The sequence below is a fragment of the Lissotriton helveticus genome, chromosome 7 (assembly GCF_964261635.1).
Source record: "Lissotriton helveticus chromosome 7, aLisHel1.1, whole genome shotgun sequence".
In the NCBI taxonomy this organism is placed as follows: Eukaryota; Metazoa; Chordata; class Amphibia; order Caudata; family Salamandridae; genus Lissotriton; species Lissotriton helveticus.
The window spans coordinates 1,667,431,610-1,667,446,463 of NC_136068.1; the positions used below are offsets into that span (position 1 = coordinate 1,667,431,610).

General features: G+C 46.2%; 1 protein-coding gene across 1 annotated transcript in view; it reads left to right on the forward strand.

Annotated features, from left to right (window-relative positions):
- The window catches only part of GRAMD1A (GRAM domain containing 1A), a 336,050-nt gene that overhangs the window by 148,125 nt on the left and 173,071 nt on the right, over positions 1 to 14,854 (forward strand). The window contains exon 2 of the mRNA XM_078655362.1: positions 5,835 to 6,039. Within this exon, the coding sequence (XP_078511488.1) occupies positions 5,835 to 6,039 (205 nt within the window). The remainder of the gene's footprint in view (positions 1 to 5,834; positions 6,040 to 14,854) is intronic.

The window sequence follows — 14,854 nt, forward strand, 5'->3', positions numbered from 1 at the left end:
CATCAATGTAAAAGTTAAATCTAACCCGGCTCAATCCTCCAAGCCCAAAGTCTGGAAAAGAGACCTGAAAAAACTCAACCCAAGCTCTCTGCCTCCTAACAGCTGCAATCTCCTAATACCACCGCCCGGCGCTAAGGACATTCAATCACTGACTGACCACTACCTCAACGCTATGACCTCAATAATAAATGAGGCTGCACCTATGCAGCTAAAAAGAGTCTCCACTAAAATCTCCAACCCATGGTATGACGGAAGTCTCAATGAGGATAGACGAGACATGCGACTGGCAGAACGCACCTGGAGATCAGCTCCCTCTGCACTGCACCTAAAAACTCTGAAGAAAAAGAGAAACGCTTATTTCAAGAAAATGAAACGCTCAAAACTAGACTTCTTCAGCCGCCAGCTCGACCAAGCAAAAAACCGTCCGAGAAAACTGTTTGAGCTAATCAAAACACAATCCAAGGAACAACCCCAACCACTCAGCACTGTGCGCGAAGCTCCTTCCTGTGAAGACTTCTCCGCTTTCTTTATCCAAAAAAACTGACAACATAAAGAGTGATCTCCTCACTGACGCAAGCCTCTACTCCAAACCCCACTGCATAGCACCCATTGAACCAAAAAACAATGCTACATGGTCATCCTTTGGTACATACTCTGAAGAGGAAATTGGTAAACTGCTCAGCACCTTGAAACCATCCAATCACCTCACAGACCCCCTTCCTGCTAACGCTGTAAAAGACTTTGCCCCTTTGCTTCTCCCACTCTGGACTAGAATTATCAACAGCTCACTTCAACAAGGAACCATACCTGACTCCCTGAAAGTTGGACAAGTCACACCTTTACTAAAGAAACCTACAGCCGACCCCTCTGATCTGAACAATTACCGTCCCATCACTAATATCCCCACCCTTGCCAAACTGCTGGAAAAATGCGTACAACTACAATTGACTAAACACATTGAACAATTTGATCTCCTCAATCCTCATCAATCAGGCTTCCGAGCAGGACACAGTACAGAAACTGCTATGACTCACATAATTGACGACGCACTTCAAATGCTAGACCAAAACGACACCTGCCTCCTCATCCTCCTTGATCTCTCTTCAGCATTCGACACCGTTAAACATGAGAACTTACTCGAACTACTAAGCTCAAGAATGGGTTTATCTGGAAGTGTTCTCAAGTGGTTCACTTCCTTTCTCCACAACAGGTCGCAGAAATTCAAGAGCAACAACCTGATGTCCTCGCCAATACCTGTAACACTGGGCGTCCCCCAAGGATCCTCCCTATCCCCAACTCTGTTCAACCTAGTGATGGAACCTCTCACCACCTTGCTACAAGCATCCAATTTACACTTTCACATGTACGCCGATGACACCCAACTATATCTCAAATTACAATCCCCCAAAGACATTTTGCTCCTGAACTCAACGATCAGTAGCACCCAATCCTGGCTGGCCGATAATCATCTTAAACTCAATGCTCTGAAAACAGAGTTCCTTTTGATCTCACCTCCAGGGAAGATCTCCACCACTCAAAGTTGGCTCAAACACCTAACGGCACTCAATGTCCAACCCACCATCGTGGATTCAGCAAAATCTCTAGGCATAACTCTCGACACCAATCTCAACATGCAGCAACACATCAGCAAGGCAACTAAAGGAGCGAATTTCCAAATCAATACCCTGAGGAAACTTAAACCTTTCCTCCCAGCCAATGACTTCCAAACCGCAGTACAAGCACTAGTCATCCCTCGAATAGAATATGGCAGCATCGCCCTCTGCGGACTCCCTCTAACTACTACCGCACCCCTAAGAGCTTCTCTAAACGCTGCAGCGAGGCTCATCACTGAGTCAAAAAAGCACTCTCATATTTCCCCTTACCTGAAATCCCTGAACTGGCTGCCTTTTGAAGCCAGAATACATCTGAAAATCGCCTGCATGACTCACAAGGCGGTACACCTGAACTCTCCGGGCTACCTCACTCAGAAGTTGACAATCTCTGGCGGCGCTAGAAACACTGGAGGCACAAACAATCTTTTGCTGAAACCCCGCAGATTCCGGAAGCAAAAAACATATAAACGCTCATTCTCAGGAATGGCACCCAGAATCTGGAACTCACTCCCCCCCGAAACTAGGCTCATCTCTTCCACTACACTCTTTAAGAAAGAAGTGAAAGCTATCCTCATGGCAAAATACACCTGAACTATTAATTCGGTCTCCTTAAAAATATGCACCGAACTGTATTACTTGTTTGACCCCGCTGCATAATTGCATTACTTGTATTATTGATTTACTGATTTACATGATTGGCTTTGCCCTCACTTATTTGTACTGTATGCTCCTCTGACTTACTGGTTTGACTATGTTCCCTCATGTACCCCTTCTGTGTAAAGCGCTCTGATATCTGCAAAGATCTTGTTCGCGCTTTATAAAACTTTCAAATAATAATTCTAGTGGTCCTAAATTTATTGCACCGTTACCGTAAGAAGTAGCCATTTTGTGATAACCTGGCACGGTAATGACTTCAATATTAGGGTGACTAGATTTTGAAAAACAAAAAGCAAGGCAGCCAACAATCCTAGAACGAACAACCAGTACAATGTTGTGGTTGACTGATCCGTGCAGAGTTACTTCAGTTACAGTGCTCCCCAACGTAGAAAAACAGAAAGTTTGGTTCCAAGGAGGAATAAATGCAACTTTTGCACACAACTAAGTTGCTTATTGCTGGGGTCTGCTAACTCAAAGGCTTCCCCCCATGTGTTCCGTCGATCTTCTCTGAATAATGGGACGTGCTACGTTTATTTATTGAAATTTGTGGTGAGAAATGGCGTAAAACCGATACGGTCCTGGAAAATCCAGGGCACCTGATCTTCCTATAAATATACCTCAGTGACACCAGATGGTTTTCCAAATTCGCACCCTCTCCCCTTGATGTGCTGTCCCTGTGCTATAGTGTGCCCTGTCACAGCCCTTTCAAAGGAAACCCACAGAGCGTGTCTCCACACCTGGTGATGCGCTAAATATGCAGCATTTTCACCTCCAAAAGTGTTTTATAGTTTGATAGAAAGAGAGCAAGGCCCTCAGGATAAAACCCTACACCATGCCCCATCCACACTCCTTTCAAGGAGGCCCAGCAGACAAAATGTATGCATCATTTATTTAAAGAATTGGTAACTGTGGGTAGTGGAGAAAGCTACACTCTCAAATCAGACCAGGAATGTACCGTGTAACATAATCAGGGCTACTGGAACTTTGCAACAGGAAGGACCAAATAATGGTGAAGGGCGGAATAAATAATGCGCCAAGAAATCGCAAACTATGTGCCATAGTGCGGCGCATTTTTTATATTATTACTTCATTATTTTAGAAGTATGAGCCATGTTAACACTGCCTGGGCAGCCAACGCATCACCTCATTAGTAACAGTTTATACCCCAAAATACAGCAATAAATAAAGGTGACCAGTCAATTGTTGCAAAAGGCCTTCCCCTGCACGACAGCACGTCACAGGTTTTTTTTTATAGAAAGGGAGATAATGGATTATTCGGCAAACTAGTTACTCCATAACTAGGTGGAGATCGCCATGCTCCAACAATCGCTTCACTTCAGTGGCCCTGAACATAACTCCTGTACCGCGCTGACTAGAGGTGTTTGCCATGTATATCATGCGACAAACATCACGTGAAATATGATAAAGTTTCTTCAAAATTAAAGCATCACATTCCTTTAACAGGCGGCAGTTTTGACATTAATGAGTCTCAATATAGGTAAATTGAAAGATAGTTATTAAAAGTGATTGTTTTTAGACATGGAGTTGAAACAATGCATACCCCCACTGTGGAGACCGTGCCATCCGTGAACTAAGAGACAAGTCAGTTGCCCTGTGCATCCTGTAAGTGGCCCAGAGTCATATAAACGGAGCAGCGTTGTAGTCTAATAAATCAAACACAATCCTGTGTACATCTTGAATTCTGAACGCACATATTTGAAGGTACTTTCATATGCGATAATGAACAAACAGGGGGAGTGGTGAGACAAAATATTTGCCTAAAATCAGTTTGATTCAGTGGGGACGCCGGGATTTTACCGGAGTATTCGAGTTTCATTCTGTACAATTCAGCCACTAAATGGGTATCTATGTGGAGCTTGTGCTGAGCCGGAGTCTGACATCTGCCTCCAGCTTTGAGAGGCTCGGGCCGCCTCTGGCTCGAGCTCTCATTTTCATCGCCCCCATTCGTGAAACGTGAAAAACGTGAAAAAGTATTTTATTGTTCGATTATTTAAAATCATTACAATATACTAACATTGTAAGAGAATTATCTAAAAACAAATAAGTTAAATTCCCTGCTTGTTACTACAAACTGGCGGAGAATAAAACCTTAAAAACAGTGTCACATTCTAGATACACAATTTGAGTGCAAAGTACATTGGTTTTTAAATATGCGGTATGTCCGTGGCACCCATACTGCCGGGCCAACTGTTTTCTATTTTCGCGGACAGTGCAGCTCGAATTAGTTCTATGAATTTCCCCAGCCGTGTAACTGTTTGAGTTGAGATTGAAGAAAAACACAAGTCAGAGACTTCGCTGCATCGTGTGAGGCCCTGAGCTCTGCATATTGAGGTGACCAAACGATGCCTCTCACTAGCTAACTTTGGGCAACAACCCAACAAATGGAGCCATTCTTCTGTACCTGCTGTGTGTGAGACCACCAACCAGGTGGCCCAGAAGTTCCCAACTCTAACCAGTCCTTCTCAATCCAAGTCAAAGCTCGTGCCAGCCTAGTTGTGCAGTGTGCCGAACAAGAATAAAGCAGACAGAGCGGCCAATCACAGCCTAACCAGAGGAGTCCTGCCAACTAGTGACCCACGCCTAAAAACACTATCCGCAACCACTGCTCCACTGTGCGCCCTGGACCACAGCCTTTTGACTTTCTGATTTCTATATAACTTACCGGTTACACAGTAGGGCTTCGAGGCGCTAGCATGAAATGTGAAAACGCCTTTCTAGGTAGGGCAAACCCTGTCTTGCAGATGATGAAATAGGTTACATGACTTTTATCGCAGAATAACATGTTTTGTTTGTTTTTTCCTAAATACAAGAAATGTACGCTTTTAGGATATTTAAACACCGTACCAGCCTCCCGATAGTTTATTTTGTTGCAGGTATCATATTCTCTATGTGGTACACTCGTAGGGCCCTCTTAAAAACAAAACAATAGCAATAAACGAGGGCCTCAGCTATGCACCAATGTATCGAGGAATTTTATTGGGCTACTCGTTTTTATTGTTTATCTGAGATCATCTGCATTTATACATCAAATTTACATTTGTTCTGTCTTCTGTCTCTAATCACGTAATGTTACACATGTACTTTGTATCGTCAGAACTGTTTCCAGTTATGATCAATCGTTTTATATGATCAGGCTCTCCCATACGTGGAACTAGTCGCACAGACTACACCCTATATTTGTGATAGGCCACATTTGTGTATGTTTCATCTAACTCTACTTACTTTATGTAGCCATCCTTGCTCTATTATTTTTTAGCTTTCTTTATTAATTGTAACCGATTTTAAAAGGAAATTAATGATATGTAATTATAGTTGTACTTTTAAGGTCTAATTGACCGAAATAAAGTTATTCCTGACTGACTGACTGTATTTCTACATCAATGAAGACTGCGGTGGACCTTAGTGGCGCCTTGCAGGGCTTCGTGGCGCTTCTGAGTGCCATGTGAGCCGGAGGCCCCTCTGTGTCTCACGGGTGTTCAGTGAATGAATGTTCTTGCCATGTGGTTTTCAGCGTGTGCAGTAACCTCGGCTCTCTCCCCACAGCACAGCCAGTAACTCCCCCCGGAGCACCCCCAGCAGCTCCCCTGCGGTCCGGAAACGGTTGCTTCCCGCCTCCAAGCCCTCCGACTCCGAGATCATGGTGGAGAAGGGATCCGACAGCTCCTCGGAGAGGGGCCCGGCCTCGCAGCCCCCGAGCACCCCCCTCAACAACCCCCTGAGTGGGCGCAGCTTCATGAAGAACAACAAGGTGGGTGCTGGGTGTCTGGAGCGCGTGGAGGGAGGGGCTTGTGTGATTCAAGGGTGGGCTGGGTGTCTGGAGCGCGTGGAGGGAGGGGCTTGTGTGATTCAAGGGGGGGCTGGGTGCCTGGAGCGTGGGGTGGGAGGGGCTTGTGTGGTTCAGGGGGGGCTGGGTGTCTGGAGCGTGGGGTGGGAGGGGCTTGTGTGGTTCAAGGGGGGGGCGGGTGTCTGGAGCGCGGGGTGGGAAGGGCTTGCGTGGTTTGAGGGGGGGCTGGGTGTCTGGAGCACGGGTGGGAGGGGCTTGTGTGGTTCAAGGGGGGGGCGGGTGTCTGGAGCGCGGGTGGGAGGGGCTTGCGTGGTTTGAGGGGGGGCTGGGTGTCTGGAGCACGGGTGGGAGGGGCTTGTGTGGTTCAAGGGGGGGCTGCGGGGTCTGGAGGGGGGTAGGGAAGGCATCAGTGGGCATCACCTTTCCACTTGGAGGGGGGGCATGGGAAGGGATCACAGTGCACAGGAAGTGAGAGAGCAGAGTGGAGTAAGGTGCGTGTGTGAGTCCAGGCAGGGGATCAGTGCAAATTAAGGTGAGGCTTGCATCGGGGGTACACACAGGTACACGGCGCCCCCCAACTCTTTTCACAGGGTGCCAAGAAGCTGGGCCCCACAGAAATATGCGGAACCTGTCCAGGTGTAGTTTTCAGACACCAGGACACGTTCAGCAGCACCTGCACGTTGCCTGCTTTCCATTCCCAGCAGCATGGTGCAGGCAGCGAGGAAGCCTTTTTCCACCTCCAGATGGGCTGAAGTTAAGGGGCCATCCGGCCTCCTTTTGTTTGTAAATGCTGACTGGGGGCCGCCTGGAACCTCACACTTAAATGTAAATGCCACAGAGGGAAGCAAAGGCACACATCTTGCCTTCTCTTCACAGGTACTTAAGAGAGGCATGCTTTTGCCTTTGTTCTGTCCATGTATATAAATGCAGACACTGTAAGACTGTAAGATGGGGTAGTCTGTCCCGGTATTTGCACAAATAATTTAAGCAGCACTATTTTATTTCTTTTATAGCGCTACATCGTGACATCATGAGGTCATTTGCATATTGTCTTACTTGGTCAGTCGGCCCACTTCTTTTTATAGGACTTGTGCCCTGTGTCCAAGGGGTTTGGGCAGTGCAATGTGTTACGGTGGGGTTGTCAGGTAGGTGCATCCGGAGGGTGGGTTGCCAAGGGAACAGTGCAGTATGTGAAGGTGGGGTGTCCGAAGTATATGCTGTCCAGGGCGTCAGGGTGAGTGATGGCGAGGGAGGTTGGTCCTAGACACGATACAGTAGGGAATCAATGAGTATTAGGTGAAGATGTGATGTAAGGTAGAACAGATGAGTGCCTGTCAGTGTGTGGAAAGGGGGGCTCTGCAGGGTGTGCTGAAAGAAGGGGTGCAAAGGTGTTGTGGGGAGATGCTTCTGGGTATTAAAAGGAGGGCCGGAAAGAACGACTCTGCTCTGGAATAAGAGGCCCTATGTTAGCTGGGATGTTTACTCTCATGTAAGATGCACACAGAACTGTTGATGTAATATGTGATCAGATCTTAGTGTTAACCATGTGTTTTTGCTGATCGAGGCCGCAGGTCATTTGTTTCTGCTGTGATCATTTGATTTTCTAGAGGTCACAATAGGATAGGATAATATTTATAAAGCACGCTTATACCCGAGGGTGTCAAGGCGCTGAGCGGGCAGGGGAGGAGGGAGAAGTACCAACACCCAGCTAAGAAGCAAATAGCCAAGTTTTCCTAACTTTTCTGAAGACAAGAAGAGAGTCTGCCTTGGAGATGGAAGGGGGCAAAGAGTTTGAAAAATGTAGTCGCTGCCACAGAGAAGGAGCGCCCGCCCCATCTGGACCTGTGAAATCTAGGAGAAACCAGTTTCTTTCTGTGAGGAGGATCTCCAGGTCCTCCCGGGAGTGTACCTATAAACAATGAAATAAGTACATTGGTGCTCATTCCAATCAGGCCTATAATGGAGATTTGGCCGCAAAAGGATGATCAGGCCCAATAGGAATTAAAAGTACTACAAAATTTCAGCACCATTGTACCACAAAATAAATACTGCACATTGACATTGCGGCTTAGAATGTGGGAAATGTGATATTACTGTGCCATTCCAGTTGTAAAGCTGGAATAGTGCAGTAATTATCTGTATGTGTGCTCAATTACCTCCGAAAACAACAAGCCACTCAGAATAAAGGCCATTGAGTTTAAGCACTTGTGACCTCCGGAGCACTGAAGATGGTGGATAGTTACTGTTTGTGGCCTATAATTCTGCAGAAAATTGAGGTGATTTCATAATCAGTCACCCTTAAAGAGAAAATATATAAATAGTTATTCAAAAACACTAACCTTTTCTCATGGTTACCCCATAGGGGACAAGTTGTTCATCAATACGGAATGCAGTCTGCCTAAACCCTCGCACGAGAGGACCAGGTGGTAGTGGTTCCACCTCCTCGGTCATTGGGAAGACCAGGCCGTATCACCTCCTAGGTCTGGCCTGACAGGGATTGTGTGATCAACTGAAAAAGAGCTTTAAGACGCACTACTGAGAGGGGATTCGACTCCATCCAAGTGTTGGTTTCCTAGTGCACACATTTTGATTGGGCTGAACTGTGTGCTTCATCTGAAAAATAGTGCTTGTAATGCTCTTTTGCCTTGTGGGAAAGCTTATGCTCAAAATTGCAGGACTGAGTTGGTTATGGGGACAAGTTATTGATTAAGGTTGTAGGCCTGATCTGTTTGTTATGAAAATTTACAATAATGCAATAGGCCTGATTTGTTTATTGTGAAAAGCATATGTTCAAGTCAATTTAGTTGTCATTATACTTTGTTAAAGCTTGTAGAAAGGTATTTTGATACATGGAATCTCAAAGATTACTGTAGTAGTCAAGTATTTGGTGCTGTGTGATCCCTTTGACAAACCCTGGGGTAGAGGATTTGCACCATACTAATCCTTGTGCCGCCCTCTTGGAACAGGTTTTATTTTATTTTTGTCAACTGAATTTCTATGTACGTACTTGTAATTTTATGGCTTTATGCAAGATGGTTGCCTTGTGGAAAAGCTTAAGCTGAATACAGCAGGCCTTTCTAAGGGTGGCTAGCCATTGATAAAGGTCATGGACTTGAGTGGGTTATTGGGAAAAGTTGTCAGATGCTGTAGGTGTGATCTGTTTTTAATATGGAATGTTATGACTTTCCGATCCCATTCTTGCAGCCCTTGTGCAAGTAGGGCACTTCTGGGCCAGTGCCATGGGGGCTGGGGTTGTTTGCTTCTGATGTTCCAGAGACCATCTTACTGCAGCTCTAAAAAACTGGGCACAGTCCAACCCGGTCAGCACTTGACTCTCAGTGGCAGTGATGCCAAACAGTCACAGCCATCGCAGTGTGGATCCAAAGGGCTTCGCTTTCAACAGCCACCAGCCACAGGTGAGCCAGGCAGCTACATCACTCCTTCCAAGCAGGCACAGTCCACAGAGCAGTATCTGGAGGCAGTGGCAGATGTGTGGTTGGTTTAAGTTGGTGCCCTTTTTTCTGAGCACACAGCATTGGCGGGGAATTAACCCGCAGGTCTTGGCAGGGCCTCCTTCCTACTGGACTGGATGAGTTGTCGATTCAGCGGCTCAAGGGACGTGGGGACCATGTGGGCGTCTTCTGGTCGCAGGTCTTGGGACAGCAGTGGAGTAACTTAAGGATTCTTCAGTGCAAGAGCAGTGGCTTGGTCTGATCAGGCACACTTCTGGCCAGTGCATCAGCAGCTGCCTGGTCACTGGTGCACATTTTGGCAAGTGCTGAGAGGCTAAAGCTTCATTTGTACTGGTGTAGTCCGTATAGCACATGTTGGGCAAGTTCCACTGCGCTTACCATGGTAGAGGTCTGTTGGGTACACTATGGGCAAGTGCCAAAGTCTTACATAGACCTATTCAGATGTTCAGTCTGCTTGAGGACACTGGGAGCAAGCAATATGGCTGAAGCAGCATAGTCACTTAAGCCACATTTGGCAAATGCAATAATTTAGTGATAATCTCTTCAGCTAGACCAACATCTCAGATGCACTTGGGGCAAGTCCCACGGCTGCAAAAGCAGAGTCGATGCAGTGATCCACTCAAGCGCACTTTAGAAGTGCACTGAATCCTCTGCTTGGGTGGTGGCGGCGACTCTGAACTTGGAGCAGACCAGGCACATTCCCACAATACTCTCACAAGGACCACAGCACTTTGCTCAGTTGATCTTGCCCACGCTAATAGTCTACTCCTCCAGAAGGGTTGGCTATTTCCTGCTATCCTCGTCCAGGCACGATTCCCCAGGCTTCCAGGACTAGGAACACACCTACTTTTATGTCAGACTCCAGGTGTGGTCTCCTTACTTCTGAAGAGCTGGCTGTCCAGGAGACACCAAACTTGGTTGCACAGTAGTCCTCTGGGTACACTGTGGCGCACCCCTTCCTTGGTCAAAGAGTACTTAGAACTGAAACAGCAAGAGGGTCAACATCTTCCACTCTTCTACAGCTACAGCAGAAGTGGGAATGTACATTGTCTGTTTGCAGTTCCAGAATAATTTTTGGTTGATTCTTCCTTTGAGTCCTTCTCAGGCTGTCTTCGTGACTCATCCATTGTCTTGAGTGATTCTCCTCACTTCAGGGTTGTCTCGAGCTTGGATCACTAACAACAGAGCCACAAAGAGGTGTGCATTCTGCACATGACTATCGCTGACCTACCCAACAGAGGTCAGAAAGGGAGACAAAAGGCTGACTTCTATCTAAATGACCTTTCAAACTCAGACAATAGAAAGCTCTCTTTCACCCTTCACAACTACCATCCACCAAATGACAGTATTTAGGGAGACTAATCAACAGCTCTCTGCAGCATAATGACTTGATTGAATTTCTATGGGGAGCCGATCACCCCTTTCCCCACTTCAATATCTAAGTCTCGTCCCTCAAGTTTCAGGAATGCCCACTTACTTCCACTGTCTTGGAGAGTACCCTCACCTCCATCTTGTGCACATAAACAGGCCAGGGGCTTCCAAAATAAAACCCAGAAGCCTGCTAATCTCTGGTTCACTCAGATATGCACAATGAATGCAGTACGCAGACCACACACCTACATACATAAGTACACACAAGCATGCATATTGGCGCAGGGATCCGTGCACACCTGTAGCAGTACAGCTTCACATAAATGGGCCAGCTGGCTACCACTCCTATGGCACAGAAAAAAAGTTCTGGTTACACCAAGAATTACTAAACATATGGTATGCTGCAGCCACCAGCACACTGCACACTTGAACTTGTGACCGGGAAAGCAGTCTTCTGTCACTAAGGAGATCACACTTGGTGTGCCCCTCCAGGTCTAGGATAAGTCCAGGACTGGACTCGCATAAAGAGACAGGCCCTGGCCATCGAGAATATGAGTCATTAGCATGGGGCTGGGGGTCAAAATCCTAAAACAAGCATTGGTAAAGCCAGTAGGTCTCACCTTTGGTGCATATTGGCTTTGCGAATGGCTTTTGGTGATATTGTATAGAATGGCCAAAAGAAAAGAAAAAGAGCACAGAGTCCAAATGCCACCAGAAATGGGTAGAGCAACAGAAGACACAAATCTTAGGGGACGCTGCAAAAAAGACTAAGTCCAAAAGGAACATTACAAAAAAGAGAATAGGCCCGACTCATTTACTGGTAAAATCATGTGATAACATTACTAGATATTTTTAGGGTGGATTGGAATTACATATGTTAATGCCTGTAGACAGGCATTTTGTTACATGGAATCTCACAGTTTACTGTGATAAGCAAGGTTTTTGATTCCTTTGACAAACACTGGGGGTAGAAGGTGGGCACTGTGCCCCACTTGGGGTGGCCGAGCCGGTGCAGCAGTTTAAAAACTTTGTAATAAAAAACACTGTACACACAAATACATAAGTCGAAGGCCTTTGGATTATGCCTCTTCGGCCTGTTCATGTCATTCACATACAGCTTCTCCCTGCGACAGCATGCTGCAGGGGTCAACGGGTTAGCTCACTCTGCCTTTTGTTTTACTTCCCTGTGAGTAAAGCCATTTCACCTAATCACATGAGCACATTCAGCTGAAAAATTAGTGGAATTCTGTGCCTGGGTTGGTTACTAGCCCTCCAGTTTTCCATATTTACCCCTTTGTAGGTCCCCATTTATTTCTTTTCATTTTTTGTTTAAGGTGCCCTCAAATCCCCCAACAGTCCACTGAAATGCTCACTTATCGCTCAATTAATCTGCTGTGAGTTGCATCTTGTTCAGAAACAAAAAGGCAAAAGTTGATGGAAGGACACTGGCGATCTCTCTGGAGCTCATTCCATGCCATTGTTTTTTTGCCCACTGTTCCATTCTAGACAGAGCCCTGCCTTATGCAATTCAGTCTTGGTCCTGCTCGGATAGGAACAGCCCAGCCTGAACTGCTATTCTAAGTCCCCCACATATGGGAACACAGCTACCCCAGACCAGTTTTGACCTACTTAGGCTTCATCAGTGAAGTATAGTTTGAGTCCAATGGCACAGTGATCACATGACCCAGCTCTGGGCATACCCACTGCACTCAGGGCGTCTACTGCAGGACGAAACCAGTCTTGGGTTGCTTGTTTTCCAGTTCAGAGAGGACCTGGCCTGTATATATGGAATGGATTGTTCATGATCAAGACTGATTTTCATATGGCTAGATCTAAACTGAGGTGGCATTGTAGTCAAAGAATGATGGGTTAGAATGCCACCCCAAGCGATTGGCAGTGCTTAAACTTAGTGCAAAGATTCCTCCCATCACCTTTTATGTATTTGTTGCATCCAGTGCAGCTACTATTTCTTTACTGGGTGGCCATCTTGGAATAGTATAGTATCTATGACAGTGATACTCAAAGTATGTCCTGGGGGCCCCATGCAGCAACCCTGACCCTAACATGCTGTCCACAGCAGTACTGGGTTGCTGTTTAATAGACTCGGCAACAACCTTGAAACAATGTTAACCCCTTGGCTGCGGGGCCAATTCCCCCGCTGTGCTAGTGGGGGCACGCACAGCGCCCCGGTGCTCATGACGAGCTCAGCGCGTCTTGAGCCACGTTTCTCGTGTGCTCGTCATGACCACGCCCGTTCGTTAGAACGCCCAGCACAGCAGGGGAATTAGCCGCGCACCTGAGCGTTCTAACGGTCATGAGCACACGAGCTGAGCTCGTCATGAGCGTCGGAGGGGTTAAATAAACAGGCAAGTATTCATTTAAATATTTATTGAAGTTAAAGGAAGAAACTAGGGTGTCACGCACTGCTACATTTAGGAAAATCATTATTAAAGACATCTTGCAGCAAACAAGTAAAAATATGATAGTGTCTTTAAAGTTCAAATTGCATTTTATTAACATGCAGAACCGTTACACCTCAGCACATCAGATTAGACCAGCGCATTGAAAAGTATTTTAATAAACTGATCGTGTTCAAACATGAATTTAGAAACATTCATGCTACCCCCCCCCCCCCCCCCCCCCCCCTGGCAACAATGCCAGTAGTGAACGAAGAGGCAAGTCAATTATTACGTCCAACTTTTGGTTGATCTGGGATGCTATTATACATGAACATCAGGATAGTTTATTAAATCAAACACAGAAGAGGGTTTTGTGCAGCGCACATCTTGACATCTGGAATTTTGAGGTCCTCCTCTATAGGATAATGAAGAAAAATTGCCTAGGATCACACAATTTGGTGTGGAAGCCGGTATGTTCCTAGGTTTTCTGGTTTCACATTGTGCAATTCAACCACTAGATGTGCATGCTTTGCTCCCCCACACCCACCTTATCCTCCCTGCCCCCTCATCCCCCCCACCCATGGACATCACCACCTCCACCCTACTGGTATCAGTGTGACCCTCGTTCACACACCAGACCAACAGTTTTTGCCCCAAGCAAATTGTTTGCAAGTACTCATGATTTCTGGAATAGTCTTGTTCAAAGTGTACAGATAACCATCATGCTTCAAAGTATTATTTTGGCCACCGTGAATTAGTACAACAGTGGTGCATTTAAAGATGACCTCCCAGTGCAATGTTTACCGAACTTAGCGTTCTTAGCACCAGAGTATCGCACAGTCACACCTGAGGACACTACTCTCACACTGGTAATACTGTTGGAACACCCATGGACTTCCCTAACAGCTAGGGCCTGGTCGATCTCGAATCTGGGAACTGGGTTCAAGTCTCGGCAATGACGCTGAACATCCTTTGATTCTGGGCAAATCACTAAATCTCCCCGCGCCTAACAAAAATGAATGTGTCCTCATGTAATGCCATTCGGGTCAAGTTCGCGCTATATAAAACTCTGTTAAAAAAAAAAAAATCCTAATATTTACACCGCCTGACCCCTACCAGTTGTGGCACGGATCCGTGCTTCATGTGCGCGTCATCTGAAATCTTTAACTTTCACCAGTGACGTAGTTTCCGTGCTCTCACACCGCGGATCCACTCCTTACCCGGTGATACTAATACCGCAAGACGCTTCAAGAGAAGTTCACCATGAAGAAGAGAAAAAAAAATCTTCCGTGCTGCATACTCAGGTTCATAAATTAGGGAATAGTGCCGTCTAGTGGCGGGAATCTGAACTGCGCCCGCAGCTGTTTTAACAATGACGAATACATTTTGGCCCATCAGTTACCTGCACGCTTTAGTCTCCCTTTATCGTTTCTGTCAAAACCTTGAAGACAAGATGGCGCTCCTTTATCTGATTTACTTGCATTAAAACCTATTATTCCTGTAATGTGCTGTGCATGTAATGTGCGACTCCTTGTC